This window comes from Jaculus jaculus, chromosome 9, assembly GCF_020740685.1.
Source record: "Jaculus jaculus isolate mJacJac1 chromosome 9, mJacJac1.mat.Y.cur, whole genome shotgun sequence".
Lineage (NCBI taxonomy): Eukaryota > Metazoa > Chordata > Mammalia > Rodentia > Dipodidae > Jaculus > Jaculus jaculus.
The window spans coordinates 132,951,706-132,967,769 of record NC_059110.1 but is presented as its reverse complement, the minus strand read 5'-3'; the positions used below and the strand labels follow the sequence as shown (position 1 = coordinate 132,967,769).

At 44.6% G+C, this 16,064-nt stretch overlaps 1 protein-coding gene across 9 annotated transcripts in view; it reads right to left on the bottom strand.

Annotated features, from left to right (window-relative positions):
* Bptf (bromodomain PHD finger transcription factor) overlaps positions 1–16,064 on the bottom strand; it is a 137,607-nt gene that overhangs the window by 97,342 nt on the left and 24,201 nt on the right. For all 9 annotated transcript variants that reach the window (XM_045158569.1, XM_045158573.1, XM_045158567.1 and 6 more), the window contains exon 2: positions 7,021–7,843. In XM_045158569.1, coding sequence (XP_045014504.1) covers positions 7,021–7,843 — 823 coding nt within the window. The remainder of the gene's footprint in view (positions 1–7,020; positions 7,844–16,064) is intronic.

Below are 16,064 nucleotides of genomic sequence, written 5' to 3'. Positions count from 1 at the left end.
AAATTTCTTTTCTAAGCAAATCCACAGAAATTAAGAGTTAAAAGCCCCATAAAGGACTCAATATTGAACCCCTCCAATTATTCAAGTATACCTAAAATCTGATTATAACCTTATTGAAATAGGATTTAAATTTTTTTTCTTAATTTTATGAGGTAGTGTCTCACTCTAGTCCAGGCTGACCTGGAATTCAACAAGGTAGCCTCAGGCTGCCCTCAAATTTACAGCGATTCTCCTGCTTCCACCTCCTGAGTGTTGGGATTACAGGTGTATGCCACTGTAAGTAGCTGGATATAGTATTGAAAATAAAGCAAACTTTAAGGGCCGAGTATGGTGGCGTACACCTTTAATCCCAGCAGTCGGGAGGCTGACGCAAGAGAATTGCTGTGAGTTCAAGACCAACCTGACACTACACAGTGAATTCAAGGTAAACTTGGGAAACCCTTCACTCCTCACATTTGGGCAGTAGAGGAGGAGAATCAGGAGTTCAAGATCAGCAGGGGCTAGATGAAGCCCTGTGTCAAAAAAAAAAAAAAAAAGGAAGCTGGGCATGGTGGCACATACCTTTAATCCCAGCACTCGGGAGGCAGAGGTAGGAGACTACAGAATGAATTGGCTGAGCTAGAGTGAGAACCTACCTCAAAAAAAAAAAAAAAAAAAAGTAAAGAAAAAACAAAAGACAGAGTTGGGTATAGTGGCACACACCTTTAATCCTAGCACTTTGGAGGTGGAAGTGAAAGGATTGTCATGAGTTTGAGGCCAGCCTGGGCTACAGAGTGAGCTCCAGGTCAGCCTGGACTGGAATGTGACCCTGCTTCAAACCTCCTCCAAAAAAATAAAAAGAATGATGGTCTAGCCAGGCCAGGGGCCTGGTGACACAGGGCTCAGATCCCAGCGCTGAGGGAGGGTCCCTGCAGCATGGTCTACGTGGCCAGTTCTGGGCCAGCCAGGGCTACTTCGTGAGATTTGATTGCAAGGGAGGGAGGGGGAATCCTCAGTCATCCATCTGCGGTGGTTCTGGAGTTCTGTGAACTTTACTGTGCCAAAAGGAGCTATTTAGCACTGAAATTAGTAGTATTTCTGTTCAACTTAGAAGAGACTTTAGCTTTACCAATAATGGATCAGGATTCATCTACAAGCGTTTAAAAGTGTAATTTAAGACTGGGGAGATGGCCCAGTGGAAGGAGCAGTTGCTGTGCAAGTGTGAGGACAGAGTGCTGATCCCGGCACCACGTGGCGCCAGACACCGCAGCGGCATCCGTGAGCCCAGCGTGCCTGCAGTGACGGGGCAGGAGAATGCTCGGGAAGCTCACAGTCCAGTGAACAAGAAGAGAAGCAGCAGGCAGGGGAGGACTGGCCCTGGAAGCTGTCCTCTGACTTGCGTGTGTCATGGCGCACTCCCACCTGCACTCACACACACAGCCGTGTGGCTTAAGTCCCCTCAATCATGGGATTTGGAAGGCTGTTGGTGGGTTTTTGGTTTTTTGGTTTTTCGAGGTAGGGTCTTACTCCAGCCCAGGCTGACCTGGTACTCACTATATAGTCTCAAGCATGTACCACCACACCCTTGGCTTTCTTAAGTCTCCCTTTATCTGCTTTACCTAAGCATATCTGCTTCCTGATGTGTCAACAGAATAAAACACACAGAACAGCGCTTCATCAAGTTTGTATCTTCTAAAAACACCCTCATTTCAAATTTTCAAATCTCTCAATCATACTCAGTGAGCACGTAACAAACAGCATAACGGCTACGCACACAAGCTGCAGCCCCTTCGAGGCGGTCACGGAAGCGAGGCTGCAGTGAAAAGCCAGGCCCTGGAAGCAGCACTGTAACGGACTCTAGAGACTTCGGGCCATCTACTAGCAGTCCTCCTGGGGTTGGGGGCAGCTCTTTAACTGAGCTTTAGCCTCGCCATCTAGAAAATGCAGACAAACACAGGAACTACATTACTAGGTTGCTGTCAAGGTTAAATTAAGAACTGCACAAAATACTGAGAAGCCTGCAAAGCACACAGTAGTTTCTCAATAAATGTTGCTTTGACCATTCTACATGCAGTTCAATGGGAGAAAGAGATAACACCAGTGAAGACAATCAACAGTGGACACTGCAAGCCTTATAACTGGCCAGCCAGGCCAAATGAGTCAACAGGTGCAATAGTGGTACTTCTGGTGGAAACCAACTGCCCTCCAACAGGATTGGAGGACCACTCCAAGGGAGGGAATACATCCCTGATACTGAACACTTAAAACAGGAGTAGTCATGAGCCCTAGGACTGTAACATCTGCTGATGTCTGGATAAGTGTATATACTATGCTTATCAAACTGCCCAGTAAGCACTTCTCTTAATATTCATACCCTTATATTAATGCTACTCTCTCTCTGGGTAGAGAATCTTAATTTTCTCTTTTCAGATAGCAGTGATCTTGGGACAACTCAGAAGGTATCATGGTGCTAGAAAGAAGTGACTGGAGTACTGAGTAACATCTCGATCACACCTTCCAAGGCTCAGGGTCTAACGCGGAAGAGGTGGCAGAAAGAATGTAAGAGCCAAAGGAAGGGTAGGACTCCTTACAACGTGCTCCCTCCAGACATAAAATGGCCTCGATATCCATGACCTCATAGTGCCTAAAACTACCTACACAAGACCATCATAGGAGGAGGGAAAGAGCACGACATCAAAATAAAAGAGAGAATTATTGAGATGGGGAGGGGATATAGTGGAGAATGGAATTTCAAAGGGGAAAAGGGGGTAGGGAGGGAATTACCATGGGATATATTTTTTAATATTTTTATTTATTTATTTGAGAGCGACAGAGAAAGAGGCAGATAGAGAGAGGGAGAGAGAATGGGCATGCCAGGGCCTCCAGCCACTGCAAATGAGTTCTAGATGCATGTGCTCCCTTGTGCATCTGGCTAACGTGGGTCCTGGGGAATTGAGCCTCAAACTGGGCTCCTTAGGCTTCACAGGCAAGCACTTAACCACTAAGCCATCTCTCCAGCCCAGGATATTTTTTATAATCATGGAAAATGTTTTAAAAATTGAGAAAACATAAAATTAAATTAAAAAAATAAATGTTGCTTTGAGGTCTTATGATTACTAAGTCATCTATAGGCTTCTAAAACTGACAAAGGCCTAGACCACTATTCATGTACACAGACCCTGACATGCGTGTGCGCTCACTCTTGCACTCTCTTGCTTTCTCTCTCTGCCTCAGCTAAATAAATTTTTAAAAAATTGGAAAAAAAAAAATCATTAGGGACTTCCGAGTAGGTTGGTGGCGTAGGAGCCACGCTAAAGAACCTAGAGGGGAATAAACAGAAAAACAGCAAAGTACACTCTTCTACTGAAAAGTGAAGGTGTATAAGGAACCATCAACCACAGCACAGAAGTAGGAGAGATCCAGAGATTCTAGAAACCACAGAAGCAGGCAGAAGTGCAGCAGCCGTGGCCACCAGGCTCTGCCTGAGTCACAGGAGAAGCCAGGTGATGGGATTTTCCACTCACACCAGCCTCCTCGCAAACTCAAGAAACCTGAAGGGGAAGACAACAGGATCCAGCTGAGCGACTCCACAGCTCAGATACAACTTCAGGCATCCTCCGCAACCTCCTCTTCCCCAACTGCCAAGCACTGACAACCACCAGAGACCTCAGGAATAAAACTCAGCTACACAGCACACAGCGCAGGAGATCAGAGCAACCACGACCCAGTCTGGCTACCTGAGCACAGTAAAGAGGGACCCAAGTGGGTGTGCTGTATAGCTGAGACCAAAGCCATCCTAAAAGGTAATGGCCTACTTACACCAGGACATTACAGTCCTAAGCATATATGCACCTAACATGGTGGCTTCTAATTCAAACAGTGTTAGACTTAAGGTCACAGATAACACCAAGCAAAATTGTAGTGGGTGACTTCAGTGCCCCACCTCATCAATCAACAGGTCATCTCAGCAAAAAAAAAGCAGAGAGACAACTGGATTGCATGATATCAAAGAACAAATGGACCTAATAAATATCTACAGAACATTCCATCCAAATGCTGTAGAATACACATTTTTCTCAAGAGCACATGGAACATTCTCTAAAATAAACCACATATTAGGACACAAAGCAAATCTTAGCAAATACAGGAAAACAGATAATTCCTTGTACTCTATCTGATCACAATGGGATTAAACTATAAATCAGCAACAAGAAAAACCACAGTGCCGGGCATGGTGGCACACACCTTTAATGCCAGCACTGCAGAGGCAGAGGTAGGAGGATCACCATGAGTTTGAGGGCACCCTGAGACTACATAATGAATTCTAGATCAGCCAGGACTAGAGTGAAACCTTAGCTCAAAAAATAATAATTCACCATAACAACATTACAAGCCTTCTTCTGTTTGGCCAGCCGTGCCAAATGACCAAATGGGGGCAATACTGACATGTCTGTTATGGGGGAAACCAACTACTCTCTCGTTAGACTGGAGGCCTGCTCTACAGGAGGAAATACATGCCTGGTACTGAAAACCCAATCAAAAGCCCATGGTGGGGGACGTCATTGAGCCGTAAGAGTGTAACACCTGCTTCTGTCTGGCTAAGTGCATGTATTATGTGCACTAAACTGCATTGTAAGCAATTTATTTATTTATTTATTTTTTGGTGAGACTGTGAGAGAGAATTGCTGGGCCAGGGCCTCAGCCACTGCAATCAAATGCCAGATGCTTTTACCACCTAGTAGGTATGTGTGACCTTGTGGTTGCCTCGCCTTTGTGCTTATGTGGGATCAGAGTTGAGCGTGGGTCGTGAGGCTTCGCAGGCAAGCGTCTTACTCACTAAGGTGTCTCTCCAGCCCTATAAGCACTTTCTTAATGTTCATGCCCATATGTTAATTTCAGATAGCAGTGACCACTGGGAGGACACAAAAGGCACCATAATGCTGAGAAGAAGTGACGGAGGAGTGGAACGTCCAGCACTGAAACTTCTCTATCATTCCTTCCAGCCTCAGGGTCCACTGCAGAAGAGGTGGCAGAAAGAACATAAAGAGCCAAAGGAAGGACAGAACTGCTTACAAAGCAGTCTTCCAGACAAAATAGCCTGGATATTCATGACCTTGTAGTGCCTGGCACAACCTTCACAAGACCACTGTAATAGGAGAAAAACATAATAACAAAATAAAAGAGATACTAATGCTAAGTGGGGATGTGACGGAGTGTGGATTTTTGAAGGGGGAGGTGGGGGTGGCAAGGGAATTATCCTGGCTAATTGTAAGCATTGAAGCTGTCAATAAAAAAGCTAAAAAATAAAAATAAACAAAAAATTAAAAATATGGTAGCAGAAAAGAAAAACTAGGGTTGAAACTAAGATCAAAACATTCTAGGGTCTGAGGAGATGGCTTAGCAGTTAAGGTATTTGTCTGCAAAGCCAAAGGATCCCAGTTCAATTCTCCAGGACCCACCTAAGACAAATGCACAAGGGGTGCATGTGTCTGGAGTTTGTTTGCAGTGGCTAGAGGCCCATTCTCCCTCTCTCTTTCTCGCTCTTTGCCTCTTTCTTGCTATCAAATATATGTGGATGGATATTTTTTAATCTAGGAAAGTGAATACCACCACATACAATCCAAGGAGAAAAAAAGGAAAAAGTTGGAGAGAAAAACAAAAAATAAGCAGACCAAACAGGTGGTCAATCCACTGTTCAATAATACAGCTCCAGACACATACACAGGGGACAAGGTGAGAAGGAAGTCGACCAGGAGAGTTCTCAGCACTAAAGGACACACCTGCCAGGCTGAAATGCCATCAAATGCTCAGTGGGTAACAAGAGACCCACACAGGGGCTGAATGCTGGGCACCTGCAGAACAAGCTTCAGCTAACACCAGATGACAGTAAGTCAAGAGTCACAATGGGTTCAGGTTTCTTGAGGGGTACACTGGTGAAGTTCCCACTCCCCCATCATAAACTTATTTCATCCTTCCACAGATTTCCCTCTTGATCTAATTCTGAGAACTGGAAGAAGGCTCTGAAAACTTTAGAAGGTGAAAATAAATACAAGGTGGCCAGTGCTCTCCAGCCACTGGGCTTCTAGAGGATGTTCAAGCCGAACTCAGTCCAGCCTCAGCCACACCAGACTTCCTGAATGAGGTAACCAGATGCTTGAAGAACTTCCCGTTTGTTGCTGTAATCCCATCACCTCACATATTCGATTTTTCCCCCCCAAGGTAGGGTCTCACTCTAGCCCCGGCTGACCTGGAATTCACCATGTCATCTCAGGGTGGCCTCGAACTCACTGTGATCCTCCTACCTCTGCCTCCCAAGTGCTGGGATTAAAGGTGTGCGCCACCACGCCCCTGGCTCTATCACCTCACACATGCGAAGCAAGTACTCTACCACTGAGCTATGCCATCCTCAGCCTGCTTCTCACTTCCTGAGGCAGGGTCTCAACTCACTCTATAGTCCAGGCAGACCATGAACTTCTGACCCTCTGTCTCAGCCTTCTAAATAGCTGGGATCACAGGACTGAGCCACCAGGTCCAACTTGGAAGTGCTTTTGGAAACACCTGAAGGCGGACTCTGAGCAAATCTGCGGGGACTATCTCCTGCAGGAAGCTGGCTAACAGTGACGGAACCAGCTCTGTTTACGCAGCAAGCTTCGCTCGTGCTGCTCCATTTTACAAAGACATGCAGTAAAACTCGCAGAAAAATGCCACGGCAACCTAACACCAACGCAGGGCGCAAGTCACTTCAGGGGCTGTACATGGCCAAGGGAGGCTCACAGGGCATTTGTCCCAGGAACATCCTATTTCTTTCTTCTCCTAGGCACTGAAAACAATGCTATGCACTTTACATCTTTATATATTCTTTCTTCACAACTTCAAAACTGTTAATGCACATTTCCTTCAGTTTCAAAACTATTCCACTACAATTCATTAGTAAATTTCAAAAGTTTAGATGACATCATTAGCAAAGCTCTGCTATTCTGATCACAAAGGTAAGTGGCTTATTCTTAAATGTCTACAAAAATCGTGACCAGATTCACTTACATTATGAGCCTTCGGTTTAAGAACCAGTATTTCCTCCGGCTTCTGTCATATCCAATAGGCTCATGCCGGATATATGGTTTATTCTTTTGGATTTCAGCAACACAGTCAGTCACTCCAGGCACCTTGTGTGCTACACAAACTTCACACTGCCACTCGTCCTCTGGCACCTCCTCAAGAGGCGGCTTCACACATTCCAAATGGTATACAGCTGAACATGTCTCACAGCAAAGCAGATCCCCAAGTTTGTGGCAAACCCTACAGTGGTCATCATACTGGATCACACCCTCAGACATCAGCTCCTCACGAGCAATATTAGTCGTAAGAAACTGATCGACGAGAAACTGAAGAACTTTGATTTTGTTCTCTACTGGTCCGTATGGGTAATCCTCTGCTTCTTGGTAAGGAAGAACATGGTGGTACTCCTTATCGCTCTCACAGTACACCCGCAACACCTCTGGCCACGTCATCCCATCTATGAAGTACAGAGTGGAATTGACACTGTCTTTCAAGTCAGCAGGTCCAAAGGTCGTGTTGGAGGTGTCCTCTTCCCGCAGAACAGCTTTCAGAAGCACCACGTGCATCTCTGCCATGAGTGTGCACTGCTCTTGGCTCACCAGAGCCGCGCAGAAGTCCTCAAAGCGAAAAGGAGACAATCTTAAAACAGTGCCAAAGTTCCGCAGTACCTCATAGATGGCAATGACATTCATTATATGCTCGTTAGGCACCATTAGATCCTCAGAGGACTTGGGAAACTCAAGGGGTGGGATGTCTTTTTCTTCTAATATTGGAGAACGAGGCCGATGCACTCTTGGTTTTCGCCTACCTGCAAACAGAAAAATGATATCATTACAACTGATTGCATCATATCACTTCTACAATCATCAATTTCCCTATGATTCCAAGTTAAAATAATAACAAGAGGGCCTGGAGACATGGTTAGGGCACTTGACTAAAAATCCTAAGGACCCAGGTTTGATTCCCCAGTACCCACATAAAGCCAGATGACGCAAAAGGTGGTGCAGGGGTCTGGAGCGCTTTTGCAGTGGATAGAGGCCCTGGTGCACCTATTCTCTCTATCTACCTCTTCCTCTCTCCCACCCCAGGAAATAAATAAATAAACAAAATATAAAAGACAAGCAGACAGACAGACTGGGGGCCAGAGCAATGACTCAACTGTTAAAGACACTTGCTTACAAGCAAAATGGCCTGGGATCGATTCCCCAGTCCCCACACATAAAAGCAAGATACACAAAGTGGTGTTGTATTTGGAGTTCATCTGCAGTGGCAGGAGGCCATGGCATGTCCATCCATCTTTTCTCACTCATTAAAAATTAAATAAACAGCCGGGCGTGGTGACACACACCTTTAATCCCAGCCCTTGGGAGGCAGAGGTAGGAGGATTGCTGTGAGTTCAAGGCCACACTGAGACTACATAGTGAATTCCAGGTCAGCCTGGGCTAGAGTGAGAGAAACTTCACAGTGAAGCATAGGCAGGCATGATGTGGAGGGGCAGAGGGGGAACAGGAGAGCAGAGAAGAGGGAGGGGAGTGTCAGCACTGAGGGGGAAATAATTTCTTCCCTAAGAAACAAACAAGGAACCATAATCCCCCCCACTTCCCCAGGAAGGTCTCACTCTAGCTCATGCTGACCTGGAATTTACTATGTAGTCTCAGGGTAGTCTCGAACTCTCCGCCATCCTCCTACCTCTGCCTCCTAAATGCTGGGATTAAAGGCGTGTACCACCACACCTGGATAGGAACCGTAAGTTATTTATTTTGGTTGTTCCAGGTAGGATCTCACTCTAGCCCAGGATGACCTGGAATTCACTCTGTATCTCAGGGTGGTCTAGGACTCAGTGATCCTCCTACCTCTGCCCAGATTAAAGGGATATGTTTTGGATTTTTTTTTTTTGAAGCATAATTTTTAACCTATCAGTTAAAAACACCCAAGCTACACACTTATGTCTGTTCATATATATATGTGTGTGTAAATCACTATATGACATTTGAAAGCTTATCACATGTTCACATACCTCATTTAATTCTCCAAACAACTTTGACATACTACAGTTAACTCTTCTTTTTAAATAAGAAAACTTGTTAAAAGCTAGAAGCTACTATCCATCCCTCCCTTCTGCGATCAATTTGTTTTCACTTACAAAATGCAGGAGTCTTGTAGTATAAAGCTATCTCAAAAGTAAGCTACAAAAGTCTAATCTCCACCTACTGAAGGCAGAGATTCGTTTTGTACCAAGAACTGACAGGCAGTGACTGGGTGGGAATCCTACATCCCACAAAACCCAATTATTTTTCCATTCAAATGAGGAAACTCAAAATGAACTACGGTGAGGTGGCACACGCCACTGGTCCCAGCACTGGAAGACAGAAGTAGGATGGTCACTGTGGAAGCCAGCCTGGAATTACAGAATGAGTTCCAGTTCAGCATGGGCTAGAGTGAGACTCTACCTTGAAAAAACTAAATTAAAAAATAATAATAATAAGCCAGGTATGGTGGCACATACCTTTAATCCCAGCACTTAAGAGGTAGAGGTAGGAGGATCACCATGAGTTCAAGGCTACCCTGAGACTACAAAGTGAATTCCAGGTCAGCCTGGGCTAGAGCGAGACCCTACACTGGAAAACCAAAAAGTAAAATAAAAAAAAATAATAATAAAGTAGAAGTCTCTAAATACCCCATTTCTCTTTGGCCAAGACTTAAACTTCTATTTATTTTTTATATATTTTTATGTATATTTGAGAGACAGAGGTGTTTGTGTGTACCAGGGACTCTTGCTGCTGCAAATGAGCTTCAGATGCATGTACCCCTTTACATAGCTGGTTTTGAGTGGGTACTGAACCCAGACCATCAGGCATTGCCAGCAAGCACCTTTAACTGCTGAAGACGTAAGACTTGTAAAAGGTGGGTAGGAGACAACCCGCTGGGGAGATGGCTCAGTGGCTAAAGGTACTTGGTACCAAAACCTGTCAGATGGGTTCAATTCCCCAGTAATCAAAAAGCCAGACACACACACACAAAAGTGGTTCAAACATCTGGCATTTGTTTTCCGCCACAAGGCACCCTGGTGAGTCCATACGTGTATACTCATACACAAAAGAAATTAGGGCTGGAGAGATGGCTTAGTGGTTAAGGCGTTTGCCTGCAAAGCCTAAGAATGCATGCTCAAATCTCCAGGTCCCATGTAGCCAAACAAACAACAACAAAAAAAGTGATACAACAAGCCAGGCATGGTGACACACACCTTTAATCCCAGCACTTGGGAGACAGAGGTAGGAGGATCACCATGAGTCCAAAGCTACCCTGAGACTACATAGTGAATTCTAGGTTAGCCTGAGTTAGAATGACACCCGACTTCAAAACAAACAAACAAAAACAAAGAAACACAAGTGTGTAATGCCACACATGCACAAAGGGGGCATATGTGTCTAAAGCACAATCACGGGGACTGAAAAAAAGCCCTGGCATGCCCATTCTCACTCTCTTAAAAATAAAAAGAAGCGGGCTAGAGAGATGGCTTAGCGGTTAAGCGCTTGCCTGTGAAGCCTAAGGACCCCGGTTCAAGGCTCGGTTCCCCAGGTCCCACGTTAGCCAGATGCACAAGGGGGCGCACGCGTCTGGAGTTCGTTTGCAGAGGCTGGAAGCCCTGGCGCGCCCATTCTCTCTCTCTCCCTCTATCTGTCTTTCTCTCTGTGTCTGTCGCTCTCAAAATAAATAAATTTTTAAAAAATTTCATTTAAAAAAAAAGAAAAAGAAGCGAGTGTGTTGGCCCGTGCCTTTTAATCCCAGCCTCAGGAGGCAGACCTAACAGGATTACTGTGAGTTTGAGGCCACCCTGAGACTACATAGTGAATTCCAGGTGAGCATGGGAAAGAGTAAGACCCTACCTTGAAAAACCAAAATAAATAAATAAATAGAACAAATTATGCCCCTATTTTAATTTTTTTCTAGGATCCACACAGGCCAGATGTACAAGTTAGTGCATGTATCTGGAGTTTGTTTGCAGTGGCTAGAGGCTCTAGTGCACCCACCCATTCTATGGCCTCCACCTCTCTCAAATAAATAATAAATAATGCCGGGCGTGGTGGCGCACACCTTTAATCCCAGCATTTAGGAGGCAGAGGTAGGAGGATCGCTGAGAGTTCAAGGCCACCCTAAGACACCATAGTGAATTCCAGGTCAGCCTGGGCTAGAGTGAAACCCTACCTCGAAAAACCAAAAAAACAAACAAAACAAAACAAAAATAATAAATAAAATATTTAGCTGGGCATGTGGCACACGCCTTTAATCCCAAAACTCAGGAGGCAGAGGTAGGAGGAATGCAGTGAGTTCAATGCCAGCTGAGACTACATAGTGAATTGAATGTCAGCCTGGGCTAGAGTGAGACCCTACCTCATAAAAAAGAAACTCTTCTGTTAGCTTAAAAAAGTGGAACAGTCCAACTCCACATAATATATAATCTTGCTGGGAATCGCAAAATAGCTTCCATTCCCACTCTGTTTATATACATACTGAACAGTGTGAGCACTTCTCACAGTACTAACTGTAAGTGCTGATACTCTGTTAGGAGGTTTAATTCACCCTGTAGGCTCAGGGTGGCCACGAACTCACGGCAATCCTAACCTTTCCCTCCCAAGTGCTGGGACTAAAGGTATGCCCCAGCACAGCCAACAGGAGAGTTGTTTATTGTTTGTTTTTGGTTTTTAAGATAGGGTCTCACTCTAGCTCAGACTGACCTGGGATTCACTATGTAGTCTCAGGGTGACCCCAATTCACAGTGATCCTCCTACCTCTGCAGATAAGAGAAAGGGTGTATCAGGGTCTCCAGCCACTGCAAAGGAACTCCCATGCGCCACCTGTGCTTCTGGCTTATGTGGGTACCAAGTAATCGAACATGGATCCTTAGGTTTCCCAGCAAAGCATCTTAACCATTAAGCCATCTCTCCAGCCTAGGAGAGTTGTTTTTAAGGCTGGGAACTGAACTCAGGGCCTCTAACATGCTAAGCACATGCTCTACCACTGAACATATTATATCCCCATCCCCAAAAGAGTATAATTAGGCTCAATTATTATAAGTATTATTTATGTATGTACAAGAAGAGAGAGACAGGGGTGAGACAGGGCTCCTGTGTAACTGAGGGAGCTCAAGGTGCATGCGCCACTTTGGACATCAGGTGTACACGGATAATAGGAATCAAATCCACGTAGGAAGACACTGTAACCAAGTGCTTTTCAGCGCTGAGCCATCTCCCCAGCCCATGTTTAATTTTTAATAGAAAGTAAAACTTTTTGTTTCTTTTTATATATATATATATATTTTTTCGAGGTAGGGTCTCACTCTGGTCCAGGCTGACCTGGAATTCACTATGGAGTCTCAACGGTGGCCTTGAACTCACGGCGATCCTCCTACCTCTGCCTCCCAAGTGCTGGGATTAAAGGTGTGCGCCACCACGTCCAGCTTAATTTTTTATATATTTATGTGAAAAAGAGGAGGAAGAAAATGGGTGCGCTAGGGACTCTAGCCACTATAAACCAACTCCAAATGCATGCTCCGACACATCATCTGTTTTTCATGGGTTCTGGGAAGTCAAACCTAAGTCCTTAGGCTTCGCAAGCAAATGCCTTAACCACTAAGCCATCTCTCCGGCCTCAAAACTTGATATTTTAAAAATTTATTTCAAAGAGTAAGAGCGCACGCTCACACGCCAGGGAACCAACCATTGCAAACAAACTCCAGACACATGGGCCACCTTGTGCATCTGGCTTACGTGGATCCTGGGGAATCAAACGTGGGTCCTTTGGCTTTGCAGGCTAACCTCTAAGCCATCTCTCCAGCCCCAAAAGTTTGATTTTTAGCGAGACATGGTGGCACAGACCTTTAATCTCAGCACTTTGGAGGCAGAGGTAGGAGGATTGCCACCATAACTGGTGGGGAAAAAAAACATTATTTTGTTTTTTTGAGGTAGGGTCTCACTCTAGCTCAGCCTGACCTGGAATTCACTATGTAGTCTCAGTCTCAGAGAGGCCACAAACTCATAGCAATCTTCCTACCGCTGCTTCCTGAATGCTGGGATTAAACGGGTGTGCCACCATGGCCAGCTTTTTTGTTTGTTTTAATTTATTTATTGATTGATTTTTTTGGAGGGTAGAGTTTCACTCTAGTCCAGGCTGACCTGGAATTCACTATGTAGTCTCAGGGTGGCCTGGAACTCATGGTGATCCTCCTACCTCTGCCTCCTGAGAGCTGGGATTGAATGTGTGGGCCAACCACACCCAGCTGAAGGTTTAAATTTTTTTCAACGTATTTATTTATTTATTTATTTATTTATTTATTTATTTATTTATTTATTTATGAGAGAAAAAGTCAGAGAGAGAGAGAGAAAGAGGAAGAGAAGGAGAGAATGGGCACGCCAGGGCCTCCAGGCACTGCAAATGAACTATGGATGCATATGCCCCCTTGTACATCCAGCTTACGTGGGCCCTGGAAAAATCAAACAGAGATCCTTTCACTTTGCAGACAAACACCTTAAGTGCTAAGCCATCTCTCCAGCCCGAAAGTTAAGTTAAGTATCTTGGCACTCAGGAGGCTGAGGTAGGAGGACTGCCATGACTTTGAAACCAGCCTACGGCTACAGAATGACTTCTAGGTCAGCATGGGTTAGAGTGAGACCATGCCTAGAAAAAGAAAAATAAAGAAGATGCCATTTGAGTAAAGAAGCAGAAGTCAAGTATGCACGCCTAACAGGTCATATAAGCATCTTTTTTCCTTTTTTTTTTTTTTTTGTTTTTTTTTGAGGCAGGGTTTCACTCTAACCCAGGCTGATCTGGATTAATTATGTAATCTCAGGGTTGCCTCAAACTCATGGGGATCCTCCTACCTCTGCCTCCCGAGTGCTGGGATTAAAGGTGTGCATCACCACGCCAGGCATTAAAAGCATCTTTTGAGGTAAGAGGATTGTTGTGAGTTGAAGGGTAGCCTGGACTACAGTCATGAACTACATAGTAAAGTCCAAATCAGCCTGAGTTACAGTGAGACCCTACCTTGAAGAAAAAAAAATTTTTTTAAAGTTTTTATAGTTTTTAAAAATACCTCACTCGTCTCACTACCAGAGGTTCTTGCTCAACCATGTTCATTGCTGCTCTATTCACAATAGCTAGAAAATGGAATCAGCCTAGATGTCGCTCAACTGATGAATGGATAATGAAGATGTGGCACATTTACACAATGGAGTTCTACTCACCAGTAAAGGAAAGTGAAGTTATGAGATTTGCAGAAAAATGGATGGACCTGGAAAGGATTATACTTAGAAAGGCAACCCAGGCCCCCAAAGCCAAATGTCGCATGTTCTCTCTCATATGTGGATCCTAGCTACAAATGATTGGACTTCTGTGTGAGCAGGAAGAAAACTCAGTAGCACAGACCAGGTAAGGTAGAAAGGAGATACAAAAAGAATAGAAAGGGAGGGAGTCATAGGAAGGTATTGTATATATGTAAGTACAAGAACAGATTAATGGAGGTGAAAAAGCCTAAGTGAGGTCAGGGGAAGAGATTGAGTGAAAGGAAAGGTGGAGGGAGGGCTAATCAAAATCTAAGAGGATATAAATAAGTCATATGGAAACCTACCTTTTTGGACAATGGAACACACAGGAGCCATAGATTGTTAGTAGAAAATTTTCAGTGCCAAGGATTGGATACCTTCCAGTGAGTTGTTGGCCAGAGAGGTCCCTGATGTCCCCAAAACATTACAGGCCACTGTTAAGGCCCTTGGTTTCCCACCAGGAATAGATGGTAAGACCCTATTGCTAAAGACTCCACATACTTGGGCTGCAAGGACACTGAGAAATCCTGCTGGAGCTGAGCTGAAAACCTCTTCCATGTAGACCAGCTGACAGAAAGCTGGAAAAAGCCACACTGCATGCAGTTCAATGGGACACAGAGAAATCACCAGAAGAGACTCAACAGTGTGACACTGCAAGCCTTATATTTGGCCAGCCAGGCCAAACGAACGAGTGCAATAGTGGCCCGTTTGTTATGGGGTAAACCAACCACTCTCTAATTGGTCTGGAGGCCTGCTCCATGGGAAGGAATACATCCCTGATACTAAAAACTTACAACTAGGGTAGTCATGAGCCCTAGGGGTGTAACGTCTGCTGCTGTCTGGCTAAATGTATAAACTATGCTCACCAAATTGCCTGGAAAGCACTTCTCTTAACATTCATACCCATGTATTAATGCTACTCTCACTTTTGGTTAGAAAAGCTTCACTTTTCAGATGGCAGTGACCTTGGGATAACTAAAAAGTACTATGGTGCTGAGAAATGATAGAGGAGGGCTCAGCACTGCAACATCTCTATCACATCTTCCGAGGCTCAGGGACCATCGCAAAAGAGGTGGCAGAAAGAATGTAAGAGCTAAAGAAGGGTAGGACTCCTTACAATGTGCTCCTCCAGATACAGAATGGCCTGAATATCCATGACCTCACAGTGCCTGACACTACCTACACAAGACCACCATAATAGGAGGAAAAGATGATATCAAAATAAGAGACTGATTGAGAGGGGGAGGGGATGTGATGGGGAGTGGAGTTTCAAAGAAGAAAGTTGGAGGAGGAAGGGAGGGAATTACCATGGGATATTGTTTACAATTATGGAAGTTGTAAATAAAGAAAACAATAAAATTTTACTCCCTCCAGACATAAAACAGCCTCATAGTGCCTGACAATACCTACACAAGACGATCATAAGAGGAGGAAAAGATCATGACATCAAAATAAAAGAGATTGAGATGGGGAGGGGATATGATGGAGAATGGAATTTCAAAGGGGAAAGTGGGGGGAGGGAGGTTATTACCATAGGATATTTTTTATAATCATGGAAAATGTTAATTAAAATTGAGGAAAAAAAAGAAAATAAGAGCTGGGCGTGATGGCACATGCCTTTAATCCCAGCACTGGGAGGCAGAGGTAGGAGGATCACCATAAGTTCGAGGCCATCCTGAGACTCCATAGTGAATTCAAGGTCAGCCTGCG